The sequence below is a fragment of the Saccostrea cucullata genome, unplaced genomic scaffold (assembly GCF_032062105.1).
Source record: "Saccostrea cucullata isolate Sc308-1 unplaced genomic scaffold, CSIRO_AGI_Scuc_v1 ctg8575, whole genome shotgun sequence".
Taxonomy (NCBI): Eukaryota; Metazoa; Mollusca; class Bivalvia; order Ostreida; family Ostreidae; genus Saccostrea; species Saccostrea cuccullata.
Genome location: NW_026926592.1, coordinates 1 through 27,763, shown reverse-complemented (window position 1 = coordinate 27,763; position 27,763 = coordinate 1). Strand labels below are relative to the sequence as shown.

General features: G+C 35.3%; 3 protein-coding genes across 3 annotated transcripts; 1 reads left to right on the top strand and 2 right to left on the bottom strand.

The window, feature by feature from the left end:
- Positions 1 to 255: 255 nt before the first annotated feature.
- On the bottom strand, positions 256 to 11,580 carry LOC134272173 (aspartyl aminopeptidase-like). The gene is made up of 13 exons (XM_062754425.1): positions 11,576 to 11,580; positions 11,384 to 11,462; positions 9,883 to 9,971; positions 9,427 to 9,540; positions 8,737 to 8,862; positions 8,119 to 8,243; positions 7,650 to 7,743; positions 7,357 to 7,464; positions 4,336 to 4,413; positions 4,148 to 4,228; positions 1,097 to 1,254; positions 680 to 719; positions 256 to 372 (listed from the first exon to the last, which is right to left on the bottom strand). Exons 1-13 carry the CDS (start codon positions 11,576 to 11,578, stop codon positions 256 to 258), a joined length of 1,212 nt encoding a protein of 403 aa, XP_062610409.1. The 5' UTR covers positions 11,579 to 11,580.
- Positions 11,581 to 13,164: 1,584 nt separating this feature from the next.
- On the bottom strand, positions 13,165 to 20,533 carry LOC134272172 (MKI67 FHA domain-interacting nucleolar phosphoprotein-like). Its single transcript, XM_062754424.1, has 5 exons — positions 20,344 to 20,533; positions 16,071 to 16,202; positions 15,009 to 15,117; positions 14,554 to 14,771; positions 13,165 to 14,315 (listed from the first exon to the last, which is right to left on the bottom strand). Exons 1-5 carry the CDS (start codon positions 20,452 to 20,454, stop codon positions 13,272 to 13,274), a joined length of 1,614 nt encoding a protein of 537 aa, XP_062610408.1. The 5' UTR covers positions 20,455 to 20,533; the 3' UTR covers positions 13,165 to 13,271.
- Positions 20,534 to 20,955: 422 nt separating this feature from the next.
- On the top strand, positions 20,956 to 26,135 carry LOC134272171 (putative malate dehydrogenase 1B). The gene is made up of 7 exons (XM_062754423.1): positions 20,956 to 21,020; positions 21,245 to 21,357; positions 21,618 to 22,563; positions 22,703 to 22,852; positions 24,569 to 24,699; positions 25,067 to 25,181; positions 25,884 to 26,135. Exons 1-7 carry the CDS (start codon positions 20,999 to 21,001, stop codon positions 25,997 to 25,999), a joined length of 1,593 nt encoding a protein of 530 aa, XP_062610407.1. The 5' UTR covers positions 20,956 to 20,998; the 3' UTR covers positions 26,000 to 26,135.
- Positions 26,136 to 27,763: the final 1,628 nt, after the last annotated feature.

Here is a 27,763-nt window from a genome sequence, read left to right as displayed (position 1 = left end):
TTCCCCTTTAACTAATAATGAAAATTTGTACAAGTGGGACACAAATGAACTTCAGAATAAGTATTTTCCTTTTAATAAATTTTTCCCCGTTGTCTGACTTCACAATACCTGTAGTTGACACTGTCCTAAGTTAGCCATATCTGTAGTGGACACTGTCCTAGCCTATAGCCATATCTGTAGTGGACACTGTTGTAGCCTAGCCATACATATAGTGGACACTGTCCTAGCCATACCATACATGTAATTGACATTGTCCTAGCCTAGCCATACCTGTAGTGGACACTGTCCTAGCCTAGCTATCTCCCTCAAGATGGAGGCAGTCATTGCTGTTGTGGCATATCTCTGGTTGGCATTGAACTTAATGGCAACTCCCTGCCAAAACACACAAACAAAAATACATCCCAAAGAAATTAGAATTAGTCTGTTTTCACAGATTTACTGTAAACCAACTTTTATTCGCGTGCGAGAAATTTTCGCGAAGTTCACGAGAGCCTTGTCATCGCAAATATTTCTCACCGCAAACTGGTCCTTCAAGTGTATGTGTCTATTAATAACAGATCCAGAAAGGCTTGATCGTGAAAATAAATCCTCGCGAACTGGTTTACCTTTTGTCAATCGCAAAATAAAGTCGTCGCGAATAAAAGTTGGTTTACAGTATACTTGAGCAGGATAAACTTACTTTGTGTAATCCAATCTTGTGATTGTCCTCATGTTTTTCCCTGAAAAAAAAAGACAAAGCAAATATATGAGAAAAAGTTTGAACATCATCAAACATATTTACATAAAAAAGGGATTTATAAGCCTTTATCAACACCTGAGTGGCACAAGCATTTCACATCCTTCCTTACACCGACCACATTAACAACATATTATACAATTATTGCTGTTTTTGAGTCATTAAGATGATTTAGCCACCTGAGGAGTACAATATTCATGGAGCATGAAGGGCTTAAACAGCTGTTATGAAATTAAGTCTCTATTCCCATTTCCTCATCAAATTTGTACTCCCAAAACAGCTGAAATAAGTTGAACTGTCATTTAAAAGAAGAAGCAGAAATATTCAAATTTAAAAGAAAATATAAGAAGCCAAACATACGGGTAGTTAGGATGAACTGCATGAGCTTGGTCTGCACTGACCATGTAGGACTTGGGAATGGACTCCTCGAAAGCAGTGCTTGTCCCCCCGGCGCTAAGTCGACGAAGAACCAGTTCCTGTAGGGTGGAGGCAGCCCCCTGGGCACTCTCAGAACCCACCTACAAACAACAGATGATATACAAATGTATTTGTAAAAGAAGACATCATACATTGCACATGGAACAGAAATCAGAAATCTTACCCAAATACATGCCTGTAAAAAACAATTTGAGTTGGGGGTGGGGGGCAATATTTTCAGTTTTGGGTGCATTACCACATTCTCCTTGACAAATAAACATAGGTAATCAGAGATTACAGAGCTCACCTCAACGTGTGTTGTCTTTAAGTAAGGCAAATTAAGTCACACAATTAACCAACAAAAAGTGTACATCCAAAAATGCAAAATTTATGCAATTTTGATACTTTGGAATAGATCTATATAAAAACTAAAAACTAGTTCTTCATCATGAAAATGTAATTAAAATCCAGCATCTGAAGCAAGATTGAGAGTTTTCATCCCTTGATGCATCATTTAAGCAACTGGTTTATATAAGCCTTATAGTTCCGTAGTGATAGATTTGCACCCATAACTTTTACGAGGTCTATTATCTGGAAAATGTATGTCGAATTCAGCATCTGAAGCAAGTCCATTTGTGTGCATCCTAAGATGTATCATCCATGTAAGTTTGGTCAACATAGGGCTTAAAGTTACTTGCAAATGAAACCTGTATAAAATAATTAACCTTTCCACTAATCCAGAAAATGTAGGTCAGATTCAGCATCCGAAGCCAGCCTAGTAGAATGCACCCTTAGATGTACCATCCATGCAAGTTTGGTCATTATAGGGCTCAAAGTTACTTGGAAATGAATCCTGCACCATAAACTTAAACCTGTTTACTCGTCCAGAAAATGTAGGTCAGATTCAGCATCCGAAGCAAGTCTGGTAGTATGCATCCTAAGATGTACCATCCATGCAATTTAGTCATTATACGGTTCATAGTACACTGTACCTTGAAAATGAAACCTTCACCAAAAACTTTAACCTGTTCACTCAACCGGAAAATGTAGGTCAGATTCAGCATCCGAAGCAAGGCTGGTAGTATGCATCCTAATATGTATCATCCATGTAAGTTTGGTCATTATATGTCTCATAGTAACTTGGAAATGAAACCTGCACCAAAAACTTTAACCTGTTCACTCAACCAGAAAATGTAGATCAGATTCAGCATCCGAAGCAAGTCTAGTAGAATGCATCCTAAGATGTACCATCCATGCAAGTTTGGTCATTATAGGGCTCAAAGTATCTTCGAAATGAAACCTTCACCAAAAACTTTAACCTGTTCACTCAACCCGATGTAGGTCAGATTCATCATCCGAAGCAAGGCTGGTAGTATGCATCCTAAGATGTATCATCCATGTAAGTTTGGTCATTATATGTCTCATAGTAACTTGGAAATGAAACCTTCACCAAAAACTTTAACCTGTTCACTCAACCGGAAAATGTAGGTCAGATTCAGCATCCGAAGCAAGTCTAGTAGAATACATCCTAAGATGTACCATCCATGCAAGTTTGGTCATTATAGGGCTCAAAGTATCTTCGAAATGAAACCTTCACCAAAAACTTTAACCTGTTCACTCAACCGGGAAATGTAGGTCAGATTCATCATCCGAAGCAAGGCTGGTAGTATGCATCCTAAGATGTATCATCCATGTAAGTTTGGTCATTATATGTCTCATAGTAACTTGGAAATGAAACCTGCACCAAAAACTTTAACCTGTTCACTCAACCGGAAAATGTAGGTCAGATTCAGCATCCGAAGCAAGTCTAGTAGAATACATCCAAAGATGTATCATCCATGCAAGTTTGGTCATCATAGGGCTCAAAGTATCTTCGAAATGAAACCTTCACCAAAAACTTTAACCTGTTCACTCAACCGGAAAATGTAGGTCAGATTCAGCATCCGAAGCAAGGCTGGTAGTATGCATCCTAAGATGTATCATCCATGTAAGTTTGGTCAACATAGGGCTTATAGTTACTCGGAAATGAGACCTTCACCAAAAACTGCACCAAAAATGTTAACCTGCACCAAAAACATTAACCTGGTTATTCCTTTGCTGAAATTGCAGCATCTGAAACTTTGACTGGTACAATGAAACTCACTAGCAACATCTTCCATGCATGTCTAATCAATATAGGACATAGAAGTACTTAAAAAGAAAACTGCTCCAAAAAACTTAACCTTAACCCGGGACGCCGACGCCGACACCAACGCCGACGCCGAGGGTATCACATAAGCTCCCCCCAACTTCGTTGAGGTGAGCTAAAAACGTTTGACATTAAATATTTCTGGGTACTAGCATTAAGTAGCTTCATTTTCTATATTCAGGCAAAGTTATTGTAGGGAGGGGGGCATGTCCATCCTCCAAGTTCCTACTGCCATGTAATATAAGCTTACCTCATTCTCAAATGAACATATTAGCCATATATCACCTAACCTCCTCATTATCAAATGGTCATATCAGCTTTATATAAGCTTACCTCCTCATTATCAAATAGACATATCAGCCTCATATAAGCTTACCTCCTCATTATCAAACAGACATATCAGCCTTATATAAGCTTACCTCCTCATTATCAAACAGACATATCAGCCTTATATAAGCTTACCTCCTCATTATCAAATAGACATATCAGCCTTATATAAGCTTACCTCCTCATTATCAAACAGACATATCAGCCTTATATAAGCTTACCTCCTCATTATCAAACAGACATATCAGCCTTATATAAGCTTACCTCCTCATTATCAAACAGACATATCAGCCTTATATAATCTTACCTCCTCATTATCAAATAGACATATCAGCCATATATAAGCTTACCTCCTCATTATCAAATAGACATATCAGCCATATATAAGCTTACCTCCTCATTATCAAATAGACATATCAGCCATATATAAGCTTACCTCCTCATTATCAAATAGACATATCAGCCATATATAAGTTTACCTCCTCATTATCAAACAGACATATCAGCCTTACATTAGTGTCTGATGCCAGACTTCCATCATCACAGGAGTCTGCCAGAGCCTGTAAAAGGGAAAGAAAAATTCAGGAAGTGTTTATTTCAAAGGATTTCAACAGGCTCAAACTTCATTGATGCTCTCAGAATTGGTTTAAAGACATGTGTAACTCACACTAGTAGCACAGTATGCGTTCAGTAAATTGTCCAGTCGGGGCGAAAAGATAAACTCATCTAATGCTCCGCCTATAGCCTGAAAAAGTAAAAATTGCATTTACTACATTTTGTAAATGAAATTCTCTTTTATCCCCTCAAAATGACATACATGTATTGCTTTAGTCTCTAATGATGTCACTCTCCTCATGAATGAAAGCGCCTTTATACATAGTGTATTAGTGGAACAAGAGGCCCACGGGCCTTATAGGTCACCTGAGCATTATGCAACAACTTTCCAGTTACAGTGTATTGAATTTGATTCATGTTTTAAGCCAGATGCTATATGGCATTCACAATTTTGAAAGGGCACCATTGATCATCATAACAATAAACTTAGCAGTTGCTTAGCTTGGTTACTGAATACCCATACGCAGGGTAGGGGAACAAAAATGCACTCCAACTGATCAGTAATATTCATCAATAATCAGTAGTGCCCCTAACACTCTGACATAAACCCCTGACCCTAGGTTGCACAAATTTTTAAAAGGCACCCTTAAAATTGCCTATCAAAAAGTAAATAAATGTTTTATAAATACAAGGCCTAAAATAAAATTAAGTTTGTTTGCAGTTGCCTACCGACCCACTGAAAATGCACCCGACCCAAACTTTTTTTTAGCCATGCATTTGGTAATTTGATTTTTTTTTAATTTTTTAGAATATTGAAACAGTTTCGTTTGCAAATTTTGACACGTTTTTATCATTCATTGGTTTATAACAAGAGGTGAGCTTATTCATGTCTAGTAGATGTATAAAAACCTCTTTTAATTGTTATCTAACAAAAATCTGATTTTTTTTCCAAAAAAAAAAAAAAAAAGAATGCCTACCTACCGGCCTAATCTAAAAATTATAGATCGGCAACTGCAAACAAAGAATTTTTTAAGCTTGGCCCAAAGGACCAGATTTCAAACAATTAATTCATTTTCAGTATATAAGTAGAGCCCCCCCCCCCAACCCTGACCCTGGGGCCTTGAAATTCACAATTCTGCAAGATTAGGGCCCTTGCTCATCATAACTATACAGGTAGTTCATCTGCTTCATACCCAGATACCCAGAGACAGAGAAGAAAATTTTCAAAGATTTAATGTATTTTCACTATATAATCAATAGAGCCCTACCCTAACACCAGAACCCCAGACCCTGGGGCAATGAAATTCATAATTTTAGAAGAGGCATTCTTGCTCATCATAACTATGCACTTACTTAGTTTATTTAATACCTAGGAGCAGAGAACAAGATTTTCAAAGAATTCATGTATTTTCACTTTATAATCAATAAAGCCCCCCCCCCCCACCACCACCACCACCAGAACCATTGACGCTGGGGCCATAAAATTCACAATTTTTGTAGAGGCACTCTTGCTCATCATAACTATGCACTTAGTTTATTTAATACCTAGGAGCAGAGAAGAAGATTTTCAAAGAATTCATGTATTTTCACCATGTGATCAATAGAGCCCCCCCCCCCCAACACCAGAACCCTTGATCCTGGGGCCATAAAATTCACAATTTTGGTTGAGGCACTCTTGCTCATCATCACTATGCACTTAGTTAATTTATTTAATACCTAGGAGCAGAGAAGAAGATTTTCAAAGAATTCATGTAATTTCACTATATAATCAATAGAGCCCCCCCCCCAACACCAGAACCCTTGATGATAGGGCCATTAAATTCAAAATTTTGGTTGAGGCACACTTGCTCATCATAACTATGCACTTAGTTAGTTTATATAATACCTAGGAGCAGAGAAGAAGATTTTCAAGGAATTCACATATTTTCACTATATAATCAATAGAGCCCCCCCACACACACACACACACCAGAACCCTTGACCCTGGGGCCATAAAATTCACAATCTTGGTTGAGGAACACTTGCTTATCATAACTATGTACTTAGTTAGTTTATTTAATACCTAGGAGCAAAGAAAAGAATTTTCAAAGAATTCATGTATTTTCACTTCATAAACAATAAAGTCCCCCCCCCCACACCAGAACCATTGATGCTGGGGCCATAAAATTCACAATTTTTGTAGAGGCACTCTTGCTCATCATAACTATGCACTTAGTTAGTTTATTTAATACCTAGGAGCAAAGAAGAAGATTTTCAAAGAATTCATGTAACTTCACTATATAATCAATAGAGCCCCCCCCAACACCAGAACCCTTGACCCTGGGGCCATAAAATTCACAATCTTGGTAGAGGCACTCTTGCTCATCATAACTATTTACTTACTTGGTTTATTTAATACCCAGGGGCAGAGAAGAAGATTTTCAAAGAAATCATGTATTTTTACTATATAATCAATAGAGTCCCACCCTAACACCAGAACCCCTGACTCTGGGGCCATAAAATTCACAATTTTGGTAGAGGCACTCTTGCTCATCATAACTATGTACTTAGTTGGTTTATTTAATACCCAGGAGCAGAGAACAAGATTTTCAAAGAAATAATGCATTTTCACTATATACTTATTTAGCCCCACCCTAGCACTAGAACCCCTGACCCCAGGGCCATGAATTTCACAATTTTGGTAGAGGACTCAATGCTGATTACAATCATGCAAATAGTTTGACTGCTTGATGTCCAGGAGTAAAGAAGAAGATTTTTAAAGATTGCATTAATTTTAGTGGTTTTGGCCCCACCCCTCATGCCCCAGGGGGGCAGGGATCATGAAATTCACAATTTTTGTTCCCCTTCACCCATAGATGCTTTGTGCCAAATTTGGTTGAAATTGGTTCAGTGGTTGCAGAGAAGAAGCTGAAAATGTTCAAATGTTAACACACGACACACGACGGACGACGACGGACGAAAACGGATAGCAATAGGTCACCTGAGTTTACTCAGGTGACCTAATAATAAATTATGGTTGATTAATGATCTATTTAGAAAGAGAAAATCATGTTTTATTTGGTCATCACAGATTAATTAGTATTGCAAGAAAATATACATAATAATGATTTATCAACTTATTGATTAGTCTTACACCAGGCTGGGTGTCTGCTAGACAGAGTTCAAAGTCCAACATCTGCTCTGGTTGAATGTTCAGTGCATCACATATTAGCTTTACCAAGAGGGGCTGATGTTTATCTTTCTATAAAAGAACATGCCTGATAAAACAGTCATAAATTTATCTTTCTTCAAAGGAAGCTATACTTGTTAAAACAATCAAGCAATATTTCAGATAAAAATCACTTAAAAGTTTAAGGATAAATATATTTTTCTGACATTATGGAAGGACAAGACAATGTATCTGGCAATAATAAAGCCATTAGTAACCTCTAATTTAAATCCTTCTTCTTTTTTGTTTTCTTCAGAGTTCTTTGGAACACCTTGTAGTTCTGCTTGAACAGCCGTTGCCAATACAGGCAATCTGTTTAAAAGAAAGATAAAATGGGATTTATCTTTCAATGAATTTTGTATATAATTTTGCTTATGCTAAGTCATTTGACAATAATAAATGAAAAAGAGAGAATATAAAATGCAGGTAAACTTTTTAGTGTATATATGCTTTTTTGCTTCTCTTATGCACTCCCTTGAAATGCACTTTGTGACCATTAAAATAGCAAACACATCTGATGTTGACAAAAATGTCCATATACTGATTCTAAATATCATTATTAGATAACAGTATTTTCCAAGCAGGACTCTCATCTAAACTTAACTTCATCATCAAATTTTAATAGTGGGTGAGCTAACTTGACACCAAGCCTACACAAAAATCTAGTGTGTGCTTTTCATGACCTACAAGTGCGTTTCTTTATTGGGGGAGAACTTTTCATTGTGGTCCCTCATCAGATGAATGCAGATGTTAGGAATCTTAAGGATGGGTTTCTCCAGATTCAGTAACCGGTGTTCCAGTCTCTCTCCATTCTGAAAATTAAACCATCATACTTTTATCTGGGTCATAATATATTTAAGGAATATTTCACACCTCAGAGGTATTGTTGGATAATATTCCCCGATAGTTAAAGAGATTTTTGTTGGCAAACAAAAACTGAGCCCAAAGGACAGGTTTTTATTTGCCAAAGGAAAGAAATCTTGAAACTGGGGGGCAAATTTTCCAACAATTCCAATTACAAGGGAATTATTTCTTTTCTGCTATGGTGACTCTTTAAAACTCCTATATAGAATATATTAAGAGAAAAAGTGATTATCAGGTGCCTTATTATGTAGTTATTATTACATACAATATTTACCTTTCATAGATTATCAAAGAAAATTTTATTAGGTAGGTAAATCTTAAAATTTCCATTTCTTTCAAAAATTGAACTACGGTAATTTTTCTAGACTTACTTCCCCCATTCTTTATAAGGTGAATTTTTTTTGCAGCTGACTTCTGAGATAGTCAATTTGAATGACTTACCTTAGTGATGACTCTACCTGCCAGGGTCAGGTCCCGGTCGAACCAGGTGTGCCAGATTCCCCCACCGTAGCACTGCACCCCCACCATCTGAAACCCACTCTTATCAACTTTAGAGCGGGGCTTCACCTGCCAATGGTGAGGATTATAATAAGTATATATATGTACAAACATATTGAAATAAAATACACAGAGTACATACACACATTATCTTGTATCTTCTTACAACAATTTTTATCAAATACTATACAAATGAGAGAGGAAAGCTACATTAACATGTAACAATCACCTGAAAGTGATGACAGCCAGATGATGGCAACTAGCAACCGAGTTTCTACTTTCAAATAAAACTAAGATACACACTGTACAATCATTATCCTCCAATAAATATTTGTACAAGCACTCCATACTTTTAAAGAAAAATTTGAAAGATTTTTTAATATAATGTCAAAAGGCAAATAATGTCACAGTTAAATTAAAAATGTATGTATCAGAAATTGCAAAATTTAAAAACACTTTGTCTTTATACAGGACCAAATTTATACAATGTATGTTCAACGCTGTACTTTCATTTTTTTTTTTTTTTTTTTTTGCTTTTTGATGTTAGTAAATCTTTCAAATTTGTCTTTATAAGTATGGAATGCTTATAATTACATGTACAAATATGCTGACTACTTTATTTGATCTACATACCTTCAAACAAGGGCTGTCTGTGTGGGCTCCAATGATACTGAAGCCATTTCCAGGCTTAAATTTCCCACCAACAGCAAACGCAATGATGGTAGAATGATTTCGGGTCAAGAAACACTAAAGATGATAAATAAAGTCAATTGTATTAATTATAAATATAAAACAGACTCTCTCTCATTTATCAAAAATATCATAGTAATATTTGACATCTTAAGTAATTTAAATTTTTAAAATAAGATATGAATTCTGCAATATTTTCTGCACACAGGCCTACTTAAAAATTTTAATTTACTTCAGCACATAGCAGTTTAAAACATATCTAAAACATAGACACAAAACTTGATATATGAAATGATGTTATGATTGAATGTGCAGAAAGATAATCAACCAACCAAAATTTCTATACACAATGGAATACAATTAAAACCCTCCTGTCCATCAATCCCTGTATAGTATTACCTTGTCCAGAGGTTTCACTGACCATGGCTCTGTTTCACTCAGTTCTTTGAAGCCAGCTGATACAAGAATATTCTTTACTTCTTGGACAGCTATACAAATAACAAAAAAGTTCAAAACACAGGTTACAAACTTATCTTGTATATGTATGTCCCGCCTGTTATCAGAGATGTAGAGACATGTATTTACTATGTAATCATATTTTACATGTAATTTGTGAGTTCAATGTAATTGGACAAGCAAAATTTTATTGGTTCCAGGGGAGGTAATTTCATGGGTAACTCATATATACAGAACATGCAGAAGATCTCATGAATAAATATGCTGGCAAAATATTGTTCATGGGGATGTGAATTCCTGGATAGGGGTGACCCATTAATCTGTGAGCACTGATCCAGCATAAACATTGATGATTTCACAGTAGTTTATTTGGCTGCAAAATCTTAGACCTTGGCCATAACTTTCGTAAGGTTATCACATTTTGTGAGACCTTTTTGGGTTAGTTCAATTTTTGAACTTCTGACCTTGATCTATATATATTTATGAAAAAAAACCTATATAGCTAAATCAAGCTATAATATATAGCTTAATCAAGAGATTATGCCAGGCCTGCTATAAGTAATATGAATATGTTTGACACTTATGATTGCTGACTTTGAATTAATGTGAAAAGGCGGGGTAAAAATAAATTTATAAAATGTTAAGCTGTACCATGCGTGTACATCCTACTTTAGCAGACACATTTAGCCTTATACAACATGTATACTGATGTCTCATTATATCGCGGTACTTAATTCTTTTGCATAAAAAGTGCAATTTCAAATTTTTACTGTAACGTAAATCTAATGATATTTATAATTCCAACTTTGGCCTTACTTTTTGGTGTCCAATTATTTACCAAGCTTGCATCGTTTAATTTGTGGTCTATTTTTAAAACAGGAAGTCTTATTTACCTCCTCGATTGGAGAGTCTCCTTGTATCGCGGTATGGGAGAACATGGAAATTTAAGATGACATGAACTTCAATTTTTATTTGTGAATTTACGATGTAATTCTACATGAAAAATAAACAATTGTACAAACTAAAAATTTTTAAATGAGGAACTTTATTATAATTTTTACTAGGTTATAAATTTAATGGTTTAAATATAATAAAAACGGGACTTGAAATCTGTTAAATTATGTTTTATTTGAATATTTTTTTTATCAAACAGATGTTCCATACTTCTTTATCATAAAAAATGTTAACATTCAGACAACATTCATTTTGACATTTAACAAAAAGAGTATAGGCCATGTATCCAATTTTTTGCAATATACCAAGACACAATGAAACCCGCTATATAATGAGAATCGAGTATACAATATGATAAATTTTTTTTTATTGTAGATTAGAATCTGACAAAAACATATTGACCATGTTAATATCATAATTTATTTCTTTACAAAAAAAATAGAGGAATATCTTTATTTTTAATATTTTGCAGATATCTGTATTTCGTTACCGTGGTAGGGAGATGGGCTCTTGTTGACAAAGTTCAGAAACTGCTTTGCAGCCAAAAGAACGCTTTCCTTAGTCGAACTCTAAAAAGTGGAAACCCCAGTTATATAGTGATATAATTTAATAGATTTTTGAGACTAGTTACCAAAATTCTCAATACATATTGAATTGATAACCTTATGATAAATGTTTTTACCATGCCCTGGCCTGACTGTTGACAAAGACGCCGCTGACTCAAAGACTGCTTCTCAGTTGGAAATTAATATGAATCTCGATCCCGATTCACTTTCGGTTTTGCGACTCCACATCGCCTGTGGGCCACAATACTAACATGACACATTATGACTCTACTTTAATATCAGCAGATTTTTTTATTTTTTCCCTGTATATTCCAATAAAAATTTGATCACCCATTGTGGTCCCGCCATACCCCTAGAAGTCATATAAGAAGTTTATAAATATTTTTTTTTAAAAAGGGTCATATATACAATATTTGCTCACCTGGGCCATGATTGGAACAATTTTGAATCTACATATGTTGTCGGGATAGGGCCATTTACAAAAGCTCAAAAGTGTGTTCAGAAAACAAACATGCAGTCGCGATAACATACAACAACGCCGTCACTCTGTAGAGTGCAAAGCTGTGTACGCATGTTGTGCGACAATGCGAAGACATGTTGTGTGAAATCATGTTAGTGTGATAAGCTGTTGCTTGAAAGCCTGTTAGCGCATGCATCAGAGTGTTGTGTGTTAGCGCGATGGTCATTTGCGCGCAACAGCGTGTTCAGAAAAAACACCATTGCACTAACGCACATCATGCCATCACACTTTCAAACAACACACCCTGGTGCTAACAAGATTTCACAAAACACACAGTTGTGCTTACACAAGTTCACACAACACGCTGTTGTGCTTTCACAAAACACGCTGTGACACACTATAAAAAAAACATGCCATTGCACCAACACAACTTCAAACAACTTGCCGTCGCATAAATTTAACACACAACACCCCTTCGCGCTAACACAATTTCACCCAGAGTGCTGTCACACAACATGCTAACACAACTTTGCACTAAAACAGCGTGTTGTGTGTTAGCACGAGTGTGTTTTTCAGAATGCGGTGTTGAGCTTTTGCAAATTTTCCTATCTGGATACCATATCTCACTACCTCAGCAAGCTTCCACAAAAGTTTCTGGTTTACTGACCCAGTGGTTCTTGAAAAGAAGGCTTTTAAAGATTTTGCTATGCCTTTCAATGTAAAACTTTGATTCCAAGGACTGAACTTACTCATAAAGGGGCCTGCAATGACCCTGAACTTACTCTGAACCCCGATCTTTGGACAAGTGCTTAAAAATTAACTTTTGAGAAGTAAAATTGTGAATAAGAAATACCCTGTAACAAAACTCTTATACTTTGAAAGTAGGTCTGGGTTAAAAATTATTCCAATATTTATAATATTGCAAAACAATTGTCATGTGGATAGTAGGCTTTGACAAAGTGGCTCTGAATACCGGTCTATTTCAAAAGCATTCTCCACTAAACATCAGTCATTATATTTGGCTAATTTGGGGCCTCAGAATACCCTACATATCTGATTATTTGACATTCGATTAATTGACCCAAATATTTTTTTACTGTAAATTAATTTAACACCGCTATAATTGTAAATGTCTTTATTTAGTTGTGTAATTTATTTCTTTTTTACGATTCTTGTAACAGATTATATCAAAATGTTTTTATTTCAGATCTTTCCATGGAATGAATATTGCAAAATGATAAAAAAAAATACCCACATAAATGCCACTTAGTGCAATAACAATAATTTTTGTAAAAGTTCACTGTGAATGTCAACTGTATTTGATATCAATTCTCATATGATATAATTTTTTTTCATTCCAGACTTTTCCTCTTCTTCTTGCTCTGTGGTTCATCAATTTTTCTGACCGGAGTGTTACTGCTTCCTGACTGAGACCGCTTCTTTTTAGCGGAGGCGGATAAGGTCGGGGTTTTGGAGGATTGTATGGTGACTGGAGTGTTATCTCTTCCTGACTGAGGCCGCTTCTTTTTAGCGGAGGCGGATAAGGTCGGGGTTTTGGAGGATCGTACGGTGTTGGGGGGAGTTTTAAATGAAATGTCCTCCTCTTCACTGTCCTCCATTAAGATCTCCATACTTTGATCTTTTGGTGAGATCTCAGGGCTTATTGTCTTCCTGTTTTTCTTTTTTGGCATGGGTGTTAGTTTATGTACAGATGTTGCCTTCAATGTTGCTGGTGTTGCTTCTGGTGTCTGTTGTGTTGCTTTACTTACAGCTGGGGTTCCTTTAGGTGTTTTTGCTTTCTTTGATGTTGAAGGTGTTGCCTTTGAAGTCACTGGGGTTGCTGCTAGTGGTTTTGCTTTAGGAGTTTGCTGCCTTCCTTCACTCACAGCTGGGGCTTCTTTAGGTGTTTTTGCTTTCTTAGATGTTGGAGGTGTTGCCTTTGTTGTTACTGGGGTTGCTGCTATAGGTTTTCCTTTGGGAGTTTGCTGCCTTCCTTCACTCACAGCTGGGGCTTCTTTAGGTGTTTTTGCTTTCTTAGATGTTGGAGGTGTTGCCTTTGTTGTTACTGGGGTTGCTGCTATAGGTTTTGCTTTAGGAGTTTGCTGCCTTCCTTCACTCACAGCTGGGGCTTCTTTAGGTGTTTTTGCTTTCTTTGATGATACAGGTGTTGCCTTGGAGGACAGTGGAGTGACTTTAGAGAGTGTTGATGGTCCTTTAGGTGTTGCTTCAGCAGAAGACAGAGGTGACTTGGAATCTGACTTAGATTTTTTAGCAGAGTTCGGTGTTTTTGCATTAGATTTTACATGTGTCTTCACATTTGTTTCTGTTGTTTCATGGGTCAATTTCTCCTTTTCTTTTTCTTCAATAATTTGCTTCCCTGTTTCTAAAACTTTCTCCTGTAAATTAGAATAAATTTTGACTGTAAAAAAAGAATTATTCTGAAATGATTGCAATTTATGAATGCCAAACTTTATTTCATAACACTATTTAGTGTATCATATATTTTTTTAAAATACATTCATTCACAATCTCATAACATAAACATGTTTTATCAATGACATTATTGTTCACAGATAGCATATTTTTCTCCATATTAAATATTTTGACATTAATACACTGTTGGTGGATACTTACAAGAGTGTTCATTTTCAGGTCAATCCCTAACACCTTCAGCATGTCGCTTCTCTTTTTCTGCTTTTTCAGAAGTCTTTTTATCGACTTTTCCTGTTTGAACTCGGCTTTCCTGTTGTTGTGTCTATCACGAGCGATGATATGTGCTTTTGGTGGCTTAAACACGCCACTTCTTCTGCCCATTGTTTTAGGATGAAGTTTCTCGGATGGAATATACTGGCCTAAAATATACAGTCTTGAAGGTCAGCTCTAATTTTCATTAATTGGCATTTTCTCTTTTCCAAATTCTAAATATGAATACTTTTTGCCTTCATTATTTGGTTAAAAACTCTGATATAAAACCCTACACTTAATGAAATTCAGCTCAAACTTTCAATTTTCTCTTTTCCAAATTTTAAATATGAATACTATTTGCCTTTACTATTTGGTATAAGAAAACCTCTAATATAAAACCCTACACTTGATGAGTCTTTCAAACACCAGGTAATTGTTCATAGTGTCTGCCACAATTCTGGCCACATCATCTGACTGGAATTCCACAAAAGCGTAGCCTTTACTTTTACCAGTCTACAAATGAAAGTATACCTTTGACAATACATGTACCAAGTAAAGATAGGAATGAGAAGATGCATTTACACCAAGAGCAGATTCACCTAGGAGAGTAGAACCCATCACATTGGTGTGTCTCTTACCCATACATGCTATAATTATGATAAAATTGATATTTGTTTCAGAGAGGAAGCTGGAATTGTTTAGCAACCAACAGAAATAAGCATGTCACCTGAGTGATTTAGTTAGATATTGTAAATATTCTACCAGAAAACCCCACCTCATCTGTCTTCCTTCAGTGAAGTGCCGTGGATAGTAATTACAGTCAAACCTTATTGTCTGGAAGTTTGGGATATTTGAGGATTTGTAAAAAAAAAATCAAGGTTAAAATACTTAGGCCCCAAAAAAATAATAGTTTCTCAGGCCAAAAAATTAAAAATTCAATGCGACAGGCAGGCTTTTTTTTGTTTTTTTTTTGTTTTTGTTTTTGTTTTTTCGAAAGCAGGTTTTACACCTTTTTTTGTAAGTCATTTGTGCAATAGAAATGATAATATCTACTAATTCTTAAGTTTTGATCTCTGAAATTAGGTATAATATGTTTTCAACGTTAAATAATGTTATTCCAAACATTTATTTAAAAGTTAACTGATAAAATACTTTAGATTTAGAAGAAATATATTGTTTTTCTAATAAAAACGTCTTTCTTAGCATTAATGAAAAGGGGAATAACTCGATTTTCTTTTTCAACTTGGAAAAATAGAAAAATTGAGTTATTTCCCTTTTCAATATGTCAATCAAATTGATCAATGCAGCCATTTTTGAACTGATGCTGCGGTGCCTGAGAAACTATTAATTAATTTTTTTTGGCCTTATAGAAAAATGATTGGAACCTCCACTTGAGTTTTTTGATCCAGGAAGTCCTGAACATAGATTTAATTCTAAATCTACTAGGCCAGCCTGGTATATCTCACCTTATTACTACGGGAAACCTTCACAGCTTTCACTTTTCCAAACTGTGACATATATTTCTTGAGTTGGCCTTCATAAAATCCATGGGGAAGATGTCCAAGGTAGACAACTCCTGATCCTTTTTCTTTTTCTCCCTTGTAAATCAAAATCAAAATTTCAAATCAACCTCAAGGGCCTGTTTTATTTACATTCACTCTACGAGTCCTGCTCCCCAGGGGAATAAACAATGCACAGTTTTTCCAATACAAAAACAAATAATAAGACGTTATATGCATTTTAGTATGCACTAAATCTTTGTTTCAAGCACAATTTATTTGACTTGGCCTCACAGTGAATTTATTTGGTTACAATGGAAATAAAATTGTAATTCAGGTCCAATCAAGGTGTACATATTTACCCCCGATTTCATTCCATACACATTGAGCCTCTTAGGTCTTTTGGCCACTGGATGTATAAAATAAAACACAGGGTGAATTTCTGTGCAACCTTGTTTGAACCTTGATGACGAATAAATCATTTTTTTAAGTCTTAAGTGCTGATAATTTATATGGCATATATAAATGTACTTAATCTATCTTTAATTTGGGTTGCTTTTTTGATAGCAATTTTTTTTTTTTTTTTTTTTTTTTACAAAAAACAGTTTTGTGAAAAACTGCATTTAATTTTTTCAAGCTATTTGAATTGCTTAATAAGCTAGATAGTAGAGCTGAAACGGATGTTCAAACATTCTCAAATGAAAATATTTGTCCACATGGTACTACTGGCCTGATAAAGGCATGATGTCAAATCTATTTAATCATCTTCAAGACAAACATTCATCAGCCTCATGTATCTCCGATCTAGATCGCCATGATTTTTACTATCGAAAATAATGAAAGATTTATATTGTGCGGAGAAAATTATTCCAGATTAACAAATAGTATCGTTTGTTCCGATTTATAAATAATTGCAGAAATCATTTGTGAAAAAATATACATTACATTATACTTTTTTGAGAATGTAATATTTTAAATTTTAATATAGTCTAAATAAATTTACAGGACGTTTCCGGAAACGAACCGTTTTTATATAACAGTGAAACATGGCGAGCACCTGCTGATTTGGTGACTGAGCATTTTACGTAATCAGAATGCAATACAGTGAACTAATTTTAAGAAGTAAAGAACTAAAGAGACTTATGATTGTTGATAAAGATTCTTTTTCTAATTTAGTTATTTGTTGAAAGTAAAAGCAAGTCTTAATGTACTTTCACAGGCACCTGACGTTACTTATTTTTCTTTTAATAAAAAAAATATACCCTTACCTTATAATAAACCAAGGCTCCCAATGGCGCCATCTTGAATTTTTCAAGGTCTGCCACACCACTTGTATTTTCGTCTGAAACTCCGTCAAATAAATTCCCTGCAACCATATTCTTTCTGTGGCCAGTCTTTCGAGGTCTAAACTTACGGACACTGCAGCCAGAGGGGCGCATCACACTTGCAAATATTAAAAATCCCTCGTCAAACTCGATCTACTGCTTCAACAATCCGAGAAATCGCCAAAGGGGGGCCGGAAGTTTACATATGACTTGAAATTCTTAAGGAAAGCCCTTTTTTGATTGGTCAATATATTTGTATGATTTATTTTTAAAAATAACCAGCGAAAGTTATAAACTACTTATTCCAAAAACAGTTCAGACAATAATACAACGTAATATACATGTAAGAACATTCATTGCATTTCTCTCTAAAATAATTTCGATATAGCTTGATCAAAGCGATTATATTTTGTAAATGTCGAAGATCGGCCTGATATCATGCTAGCTAATCAATGAACATTTTCGAGACAAAATATTGAGTCGGTTGTAAGTCCCTACTTACATGCACTTGATATAATTAATAACACTGTCATGATTGATGCCCTGATTGAGCGATATCCGTGGAGAAGATTGACTTTGTTTATTCAAAGTATGTACGCACGTGTGTGAGAGGGGGGGGGGTCCACACTAAAATTATTCCAGGGAGTGTTGAGATCTACAATTTTATGTATTGCAATAAAGTAATGGCATGGCGACATTTTTTTTCCCCTTTGGCGATTTCTCGGATTGTTGAAGCAGTAGATCGAGTTTGACGAGGGATTTTTAATATTTGCAAGTGTGATGTGCCCTTCTGGCTGCAGTGTCCGTAAGTTTAGACCTCGAAAGACTGGCCACAGAAAGAATATGGTTGCAGGGAATTTATTTGACGGAGTTTCAGACGAAAATACAAGTGGATGTGGCAGACCTTGAAAAATTCAAGATGGCGCCGTTGGGAGCCTTGGTTTATTATAAGGTAAGGGTATATTTTTTTTTAGTTAGAATAATCTAACTGTGTCTCGGTACAGGCCCTCACCACAGTTAGAATACGTCCCATATACTTGCAATGTAGCAAATAACGATTTTGAAAAATATAAAATGATTTGCACTGGGAATAACTACCAAAATAATCAAAACAAACCTTTTTGAGATTGCTTATGCCTTTTATCCCAAAAAATAATCCATATAAATACAAAAATCCAATTAATTTTCTCAACGTTTTTCTCTTGATTCAAATTACCTGCCATGTTTAAATTTGGAACTCTCTAGATTGTTCCTAGTAAATGCACTATGCGAGTTATCGCCCGTGTTTCTTTTTGCTACATTACGAATACACGGAACGAATTCTATCGTTAAACCGGGTCCGTAGAGGTAAACGACTACTCGGCCCAACGACACCTCGGCCCGTGCTCGTTGACACCTCGGCCCTGAAAGGTTGGCTCAAAATCATTGACACCTCGGCCCATACCGAAGACTGCTCGGCCCATTAGGAATAAAATTAAATTTAGTTTGTTTAAATAAGTTTAATTTTAAATTTTTTTGTATTTTCTATGGTAATGTAAACATGCCAAGAGATCTCGTTCGGTTTACGCACCGATGAAGTCAATAAAAGTGTAATTGATGTAAATCACCCGTATTCCCAAAATGCTGGCAAGAAGAAATTTCGATTTCAGCATGTTCAGGGAGGGGGGGGGGGGGGTCCTAGGTTTTCAGCTTTCTTAGTTAAAGAAAAATAACCATGATATATTCCACCATTTATTTCTATCAGTGATACTTTTACATTAAAATAAAAATATTAACATAGCCATGCAATCAGGTTGCGTCACACCGGTAATTGTTTTCACCATAAAATTCCATATGGAATTAAAAAAAATCGTTTAAAAAAAATCAGGTATTTGTTTACTTGAAAAAAAAAATTTAGCAGGAGGTCTTAAACAATACATGTCACACTAGCTGACACACCCTCATACAAAAAACGGTATGTACATGGCATTTTCTGACTTTACTAATGCATGTAATTATGTGTAAACCAATAGGTCTACAGTACAGAAGTTTATGTCCTGGTCCACAAGATTTATTGATTTGTTTATTTTTCATATATATTTTTTTCTGTTTAATTTTAAAAACTCATTTATTTTTTCAAATCAATTCAATAAAATATCAACAATGGTTTCTTAAAGGAACTTTTCATTAACATGATTAAGTCTCCCAATTATGGCTTCTCGTAATTAACTCCTAATTAAATCTCCACCCCATATGACACGCGCTCGAGACTCCAAAGGATGCACTGCGTCTTCTGGTTTGTTTAATGATTAGCACTTATTATCAAGTTACTAATGGATTGTCTTTCGTTAATTACCTTCTTGGAAGATTGCATCAGAATGTATCAAATTAATTTTCTTTTGCATTTCATAGATATATAACGGCATAAATAATAAATATTTTTAATGAAAATGATATATTTCCATTTGGGCCGAGCAGTCTTTTATGTGAGCCGAGGTGTCTTTAAATTTGGGCCGAGCCGTCGGAGCCGAGGTGTCAATGCCCGGCCGGGCCGAAGTATCGTTGGGTCGAGGTGTCGTGGGCCAAGCAGTCTGAACTTTGTACATGTCAAACGACTTTGAACAGACGTTTATTTCTTACAGCTATCTTGTACATAGATATATAGTAATTAACAATAGGATTTGCAAGTATATGAAAAGGCATAATAACACCTTTATTTAACTACGGAATGTTCAAATGCGAATCGAATAACAGTAACGAATATTGATTTTTGGTATTTGTTTCAGCTCTACTAGCTATTTCAAGCTACAATGCTAAATCATTATCAAGGGAATAAGCTGGAGCTGATAGTCCAGCACAATCTGTGAATCTCTTCAATTTTTAACCGAGTCACATTTAGAAGTCTAGGGCAGTCTCTCGCACATTCTATTCAATACCTTTGCCTTGATTTTTTTCAAGTTCTCTTTAAATTCTTCTTGCTTTTCTGGCTCCAAAGCCAAACCCTTTCCTGATTTTTTAACTTTTGCCACATGCTTCTCCTTTTCCATGTTGTTTTATATTAATCTATGTCATCGAGAGGCCTATGTTACTGTTTTTCTTTCCCCAATGTAAAGCGCACTGACAATCGTGATCAGGGTATTACTATATAACGAAAAAGATGGTGAAAAATACCATTTCGAGAAAACGCTGAAATATGACATTTAAAAACTCTTAATTAAAAAGTATTGTTTGAAGTCAAATATTTCTTTCAGCATATGCAAATATTTAACAAAAAATCTATATTTCATTTTTTACAAAATAATTATAAAATGACAAAAAAAGTTACCGATTCATTGAACGGCACAACTTAGTTTATAAATGTCATCATTCGTAATATTTTGGATATAAACGAAGTTCAATATACTTAATATTTCCGAAAAATTTTAATCGAATCTGTTGAGCGAAATGGAGAATATTTACGGGAAAAAAATATTCGGAGGGCTTCAGTAGTGTTAGATTTACCGCCTGCACTATCGGAACACCTCTAATTGTACCACTTTGGGAATCTGTTTTTCCCAAGGGAATCCGATCAAACTTGACAACTGTGTAAACATGGCTAAAATCGTGATTGCTGGTAAGATTTTTTAACTTAAAATGTTGAATAAATCATCTATTTAGCTTTTACATGGGAATAATCGTAATAAACATGAACACCTCTCAAAGCATGTATGATGCACATGTAATCTACAGGGCTAAACATGCTAAATTAGGATTGTGTCTACTGCCCAATCCCATTCATATTTTTTTCTTCCAAATCATATCTTCTTTGTACTTATAATCAGATGATTTTTTGTGCAGGAAAATCCAATTGTCCATATTATGCCAGATCAGAGCTGTTAGGCGACAAACTTTCAAGGAATCTACCAGACTTTCAACTGCATAAAATAGTTGTGAAGCCAGAAGAATGGGATGTGAGTGATATTCATTTATTTTATTCTGAACATATTTTAGCTGCAGTTAATAGTTGTTTCTTCATGGCAAGAAATTGTTTCATATATTCAGAGTCATGATAAAAAAAATTTTATATACATGTAGTTTTTTACTTTTAAAATTTTAGTTGTATTTCGTGATCCTTTTTTAAAAAATTTATTTTGAATAACATATCATAATAAAATATTTTAAAATATGTTCAAAATATGTATCAATATGTTTTCATTATCATTTATTGAAGACTTGGCTGAAGGACACATGCAGTTTGAGAGAATGGGAACATAAGAAGTCCCCTTTGGTGTGGCGAGAACTCATTGATAGAGGAGGAAAGGGGGTCCTCATAGGAGGTGCCAATGAATTCCAGGAATATGCAAATGGATACTATGGCGTTCAATCCACACAAAACAGTGAGGACATGCAAAAGATTTCTGAGGAGAATAAAGCATACAAAATAGAGGAGGATAAAGAGGAGGAAGCATTCAAAGCCCTGAGTCACCCCCTGCATGTATGTATCACAAACGCCTCAAATCCTGTATGTTACAACTTAGTTGATGCAATGGCTAGAGGGGATGTCTTTGGTGACTCAACAGAGATTTCTTTGCATCTGTTAGATGATAAATCTAACATGGAATCATTAGAAGGACTTAAAATGGAAGCTATGGACCTGGCACATGGACTTCTTAGAGAAATAATTGTGACCTCAGAGGTTTCCAAGGCTTTTAAAGGATGTGATGCAATTGTTGTGATGAATGACTTGATTCAATCAGAGAAAGAAAGCAGAGATGATTTTGTTAAACGGTCTGTTGAATACCATGTAAAATATGCCAAGGCCATCAATGATAACGCGAAAAAAGAGGTCAAAGTCTTAGTCACAGGAAATGGGCCAACTAATTTAAATGTTTACATGATGATCGAAAATGCCCCAAACATTCCAAAACAAAACATAGTAGGACTTTCCCGAAGACTGGAAAACAATGCAAAGTCTGTGGTAGCAGAGAAACTAAGCATAAATCCCAATGGGGTGGTGGATCTAATTGTTTGGGGAAACATCAATGGGGATTCCTTCATTGACATCTCTAAATGTCGTGTCCATGGTTATGATGGCGCCATCTGGGGACCTCCTTCCTTCTCACTTCCAGCTGCTGAAATGATCTGGGATAAGAAGTGGATGGAAAATGAGTTTGTTGGTATGAGATTACACTTTTTAAAAATATAAATTTCTGTAAATTCATTTTTTAAAGAATTTTACTTTGAAAAGTTCATTAGAATTTTATAATATACAGTTATGGAATAGGTACAAGGGAATTATATAACTGGCTTTTACAGAGCTTGTAAAGAACCGGCACCAGAAAAGTCAGGAGTTGATGGGACACTCAGCCAGCATGTCCAGAGCGGCTGCTATAGAAACCACATTAGCTCACTGGTGGAATGGATCACCGCAGGGACAAATCTTTTCCTTTGTTGTGGCATCAGAAGGTAAGCTTAAAATATTCTGTCCAATAAAGCACATAATTATATCTTTTTTACTTTCTAAATAGCAATTAATGAGCACAAAGCTTGCCCAATATAAAACTGAATTCCACTGTCAAAGAAAACTAGAACTGTCCAAAAGGGACAAAATACCCCCCGCTGGGTTTTTCAGAAGTAAGTTTTTCCATAATAAAGATTATAATGTACCAAACACGAATTATGAAATTTTACTTCCAGTGACCTTCAACTTCCCCAAATGACCTTGGGTTAAGGTCATGACACACCCTTGGGTCATGGGCAATCTTTGAGTGAAATGAGAACCTACCAAGTTTATCCATAAGAAAGATATGGACCGGACACGAATCATGAAATTTTTATTCCAGTGACCTTGAACTTCCCCAAATGACGTTGGGTCAACATGACACACCCTTGGGTCATGGACAATCTTAGTGTGAAATGAGAACCTACCAAGTTTATCCATAAGAAAGATATGGACCGGACACGAATTATGAAATTTTACTACCAGTGACCTTGAACTTCTCCAAATGACCTTGAGTCAAGGTCATGACACACCCCTGGGTCATGGGCAATCCTTGTGTAAAATGAGAACCTACCAAGTTTATCCATAAGAAAGATATGGACTGGACATGAATTATATTTTTATTCCAGTGACCTTGAACTTTCCCAAATGACCTTGGGTCAAGATCATGACACACCCTTGGGTCATGGGCAATCTTTGTGTGAAATGAGAACCTACCAAGTTTATCCTTGAAAGATATGTATCAAACATGAATTATGAAATTTTTCTTCCAGTGACCTTGAACTTCCCCAAATGACCTTGGGTCAAGGTCATGACACACCCTTGGGTCATGGGCAATCTTTGTGTGAAATGAAAACCTACCAAGTTTATCCGTAAAAAAGATATGGACCGGACACGAATTATGAATTTTTTCTTCAAGTGACCTTGAACTTCCCTAAGTGACCTTGGGTCAAGGTCATGACACACCCTTAGGTCATGAGCAATCTAAGTGTGGAGTAGTAGATTCTAATGTCCCTCTGTAAGAAAGATATGGACCGGACACGATTGCACAGACAGAAGGACATACAGACAGACGGACAAGGTGATTCCTATATACCCCCCCAAACTTCGTTTGCGGGGCGTAATAAAGTTGTTGGACAGAGTTATCACCCCTTATCTTAAGCATTGAGCAGAGATATGTATTTGTTAACAACAGAACATCGTTGGGTTCAATTCAAGTTGATGAATGTCAGTTAAGGACCCTCTCTACACCAGTGCAAAATTTTTTTTGGACATTGAGAAAAATATATTGTATAAAGAAGTCAATATTGAGCTTATTTATCTAATTTTCACTGTATGGTGCGTGGCATTTACCCCCAGGAAAAATGTTCAAAGACAACACAGTATCGGTGAATAGAAATCACTGTTCATTACTTCAGTAGAGAAATTACATGTGAATAACACGTTCAGTTAATTTGTCTTGGCCTTTTAAAATATAAAGAATACTTGAATTAATTAAAAATTGAGTAATACATTGTATATATATACATGTATTTTTTAGAATTTAGATCTAAGGGCAGATCACTCTAACTGCAGAAAAATACCTTAGAATAAGAACTCTTTAGTGTGCAGTGTAGAGAGGTTTCTTAAAGCTAGCTTATAAACTAATGACTGGATTATATGTTATATCCCTGTGTTTATAGGATGGTATGATGTCCCCGAGGGCCTGCCCTGCTCCTTCCCTGTTACCATCAGTCCTGAAGGTTCCTGGTCAGTTGTACAAGACCTGGAACAGACTGATGCCATCAAGGAGAAAATTAAAGCAGCCATTAAGGTGAGGAATCACAATATAGCAGTGGACTGTCCATATGTCGAGCTCTCTGTGAACAATACATCACCAACATTTGTGTCAAGGGGTTTTAGAATTATAAATATGTTCATGTAATCTGTGAATTAACCAAAGAAAAGCCTATATCTCCTATTTAATATTTGCTTTTCAGTCCTATTGATTGTTTGTGAAAAAAAATTCCAAAATGATTCGAATATCCAACTATCATTAAAATTTAATACAATACTGGTAATTGCATGATTAAGAAAAGTATATAAATATTTTTGCATCCCTATAATTATTAAGTATTTTCAGGGATGGTTATTTCAATATTGTGGGTATTTTTAAAAAAAATTACCATTAATTTTTTAAGGACATTATTGCTGATAAAAATGTGATATATCCGCCACCAAAACCGCCTACCCCACCACCCAGTGAGGTCAAGGTCACCATTGTGGATCCTAAAAACCAGGAAAAGACTGATGGAGGTAATTTATAACTTCTTATGCTTTAAAATGGCAGATTTACAAAAAGTAAAGTACCACTCAATGCATGTTGGAAATACAGAATTTAAACGTGCATGCATGTGTAAGGGGAGAGGAGAAAATGCAGCGGACCAGACTGAGATTCGAACCCAGGACCCCGGAAACTTCGTTCAGGTGCTGTACCAACTGAGCAGTCTGACCACTGGTGATGGAACCCAGCTGACCGCCACATTCCTCCCTCCTTAAAGCCCAGGCTCATCCCTGGCAGGCCTCTCACCTGTCAGTTCCAGGGCATTGCAAGGCACCAAATGTAACGGGAGAGGATAAAAATGCAGCGGACTAGATCAGGATTTGAACCCAGGCCCCCTGAAACCCCAGTCAGGTGCTCTACCAACTGAGCTATCTGGCCACCAGGTTTGAATTCCCGTCTGTTCCGCTGCCTTCTCTCCTTTCCCGCTACACATGTATATGGAAATTGCTCTCCATCTATGTTAATTTACACTCAAATTAATCTCACCTTGCAATAATTTAAAATAAACACTGTACTTATCAGATATCTGCCTTCATTTCTTAGTTCACATGCAAATTCTGTGGAATATTTAATTTCTACCAACTTCTGAAAGCAAATAAAATATCTTTTTAAAGAGTTTAATTTTCCAGGATCAATCGAAAGACCCATGTAAAATGAAGTTTGTCTTTGTACAGATAAAGCTGCAGAGAGTGATTCCAACACAGAGGCCAAACTGGCTACAATTATTGAGGAGAAAACAGCCGATTCTCTGAACCTGAAAACGCCGGATTCTGGACCTAAACCAGAATAAATCAGCTGGCTCTGAGATACAGAATAGTTCCCGGAGGGTGTTACACTTTATATACAAAAGAAACTCACTGTTTATCATGTCTTGGAATCAAATGTTATTGTATGTGAAGTGCTGTAAAATAAATTTATTTACGTTTCCTTTGCTAATTCTTTTTCTCAGATTGTTACAGATACATGTATCATTTCGAAACAAAAAATACAAAAGTATTAAGAACTTCCAATTAGATTAATAGCTTTCACAGGGTGACACACTTTCCTAACACAGGCCAACTTATACCAGGTGAATGTTTATGTGCTTGTTAGAATTCACCTTAAACAAAATGTTTCCAAAATTGAATTGTTTTATACTTGATGCGATACATACTTGGCTCATAGAACGAAGTCATGATATATGAAGCATGTTTTTACCATTTTGAAAATTAAAATAATCGGGAAGTCATTTCAGTTAGGACTGTGAAAGATCATTCACTTCGAGTGATTATGTAACTTTTATGGACTTCAGTGAACAATAGCTACCTTGAAGGCTCAGTTGCTATCAATTTCTGGGTCTGAGGTCAATATCACTTGCCACGAGTCCTTATAACCACACATTGACCTACAACGAAGTCCATAATTGTATAATTTGCATCTGTATCTATGTACAACATGAATTATAATGTTTATACTCATTGAAGAAAAAAAAAGGGCTATTTTATTGCAATCGTTTAGCCTGTAAATTGTGTTGCATTTTTTTTTTCTATTACACTGAATATCCTTTCTATCTTCAAATTATTTATAATTCCGTATGAAAAATACAATAAAATTAACAGCACTTTAAATTTATTAACACTATACACGTAACAATAATATTAAACACACCAAATATATATAAACCAATAAAACCATATATGAATTCCCCAAACCCACTCTGACACCTATTAAATTTACCCTAATTACCTTTTATTCATACTAATTTTATATTTTTGGAGGGAAAAGTTACATTAACTTACAAGGTTTTACTTACATAATTCAATCACAAATTAAGACACCATAAAACCTTTCTTTTCATCATAATTTCCTATAAAATTAGCTACAGTAAAAATACAATTAGGCTATAAAGAGAATTACTTTGATTAACAAATACACTCGGCATGTTATGAAACCTTTCATAATCTTGAAAAAAAAAATAAATAAACAGGTTTACGTGAATATACCATGGGGAAAATTTTTTTGATATACATGTACACTGTATTTAACAGAAAAAATAATATGAAGACTTGCATCTGAAGTGAACCAGTTTATTGAAAGAAACAAGTTTCAAATTATAAACTCACCTAAACTGCCCCTACATGAATAATACCTTTACAAATTTGTAACATATGTTTTCTTCATGACATTTCAATTAACAACAATGTACAGAAAAATATAGCATAAATATTGCAAGCTGTAGGAGTTTTAATATCAAAATATTTAATTTAAATTCCAACATACAATCTTTTACTGTGTAATGTTGACCGACAAAAGCATCAAACATTTGTATTATGTTCATCATTCTATATGTTTTCTCTGCTAAATTAACAGAAAATGGACAGTAAGCGTCGATAGTGGTGATGTCTGAGCATGTTTATACACATTCGTGTCTACCAATAGACACGATGAAAACAATGATGTGAATCAACAAGCGTAATGATTTGCTTGTTAAACATAACCTTTGAGATGCCCGACAATAAATTCATGATTGCCCCATTATAAATTTATTTTATCACACGTTATTCTGAGTGCCCTT

Coding starts and splice junctions, on each gene's coding strand:
- LOC134272172 (XM_062754424.1), bottom strand. CDS start 20,454: ATGGAAAAGGAGAAGCATGTGGCAAAAGTTAAAAAATCAGGAAAGGGT. Junction 15,118..16,070: donor AGGTTTCCCGTAGTAATAAG/GTGAGATATACC, acceptor TTTCATTTGTAG/ACTGGTAAAAGTAAAGGCTA. Junction 14,772..15,008: donor GTTTGAAAGACTCATCAAGT/GTAGGGTTTTAT, acceptor TGTATATTTTAG/GCCAGTATATTCCATCCGAG.
- LOC134272171 (XM_062754423.1), top strand. CDS start 20,999: ATGGCTAAAATCGTGATTGCTG. Junction 21,021..21,244: donor GGCTAAAATCGTGATTGCTG/GTAAGATTTTTT, acceptor TTTTTTGTGCAG/GAAAATCCAATTGTCCATAT. Junction 25,182..25,883: donor CCAGGAAAAGACTGATGGAG/GTAATTTATAAC, acceptor GTCTTTGTACAG/ATAAAGCTGCAGAGAGTGAT.
- LOC134272173 (XM_062754425.1), bottom strand. Junction 9,972..11,383: donor GAGCCCATCTCCCTACCACG/GTAACGAAATAC, acceptor TTATTTGTATAG/CTGTCCAAGAAGTAAAGAAT. Junction 7,744..8,118: donor CCCAATAAAGAAACGCACTT/GTAGGTCATGAA, acceptor TCTTTTAAACAG/ATTGCCTGTATTGGCAACGG.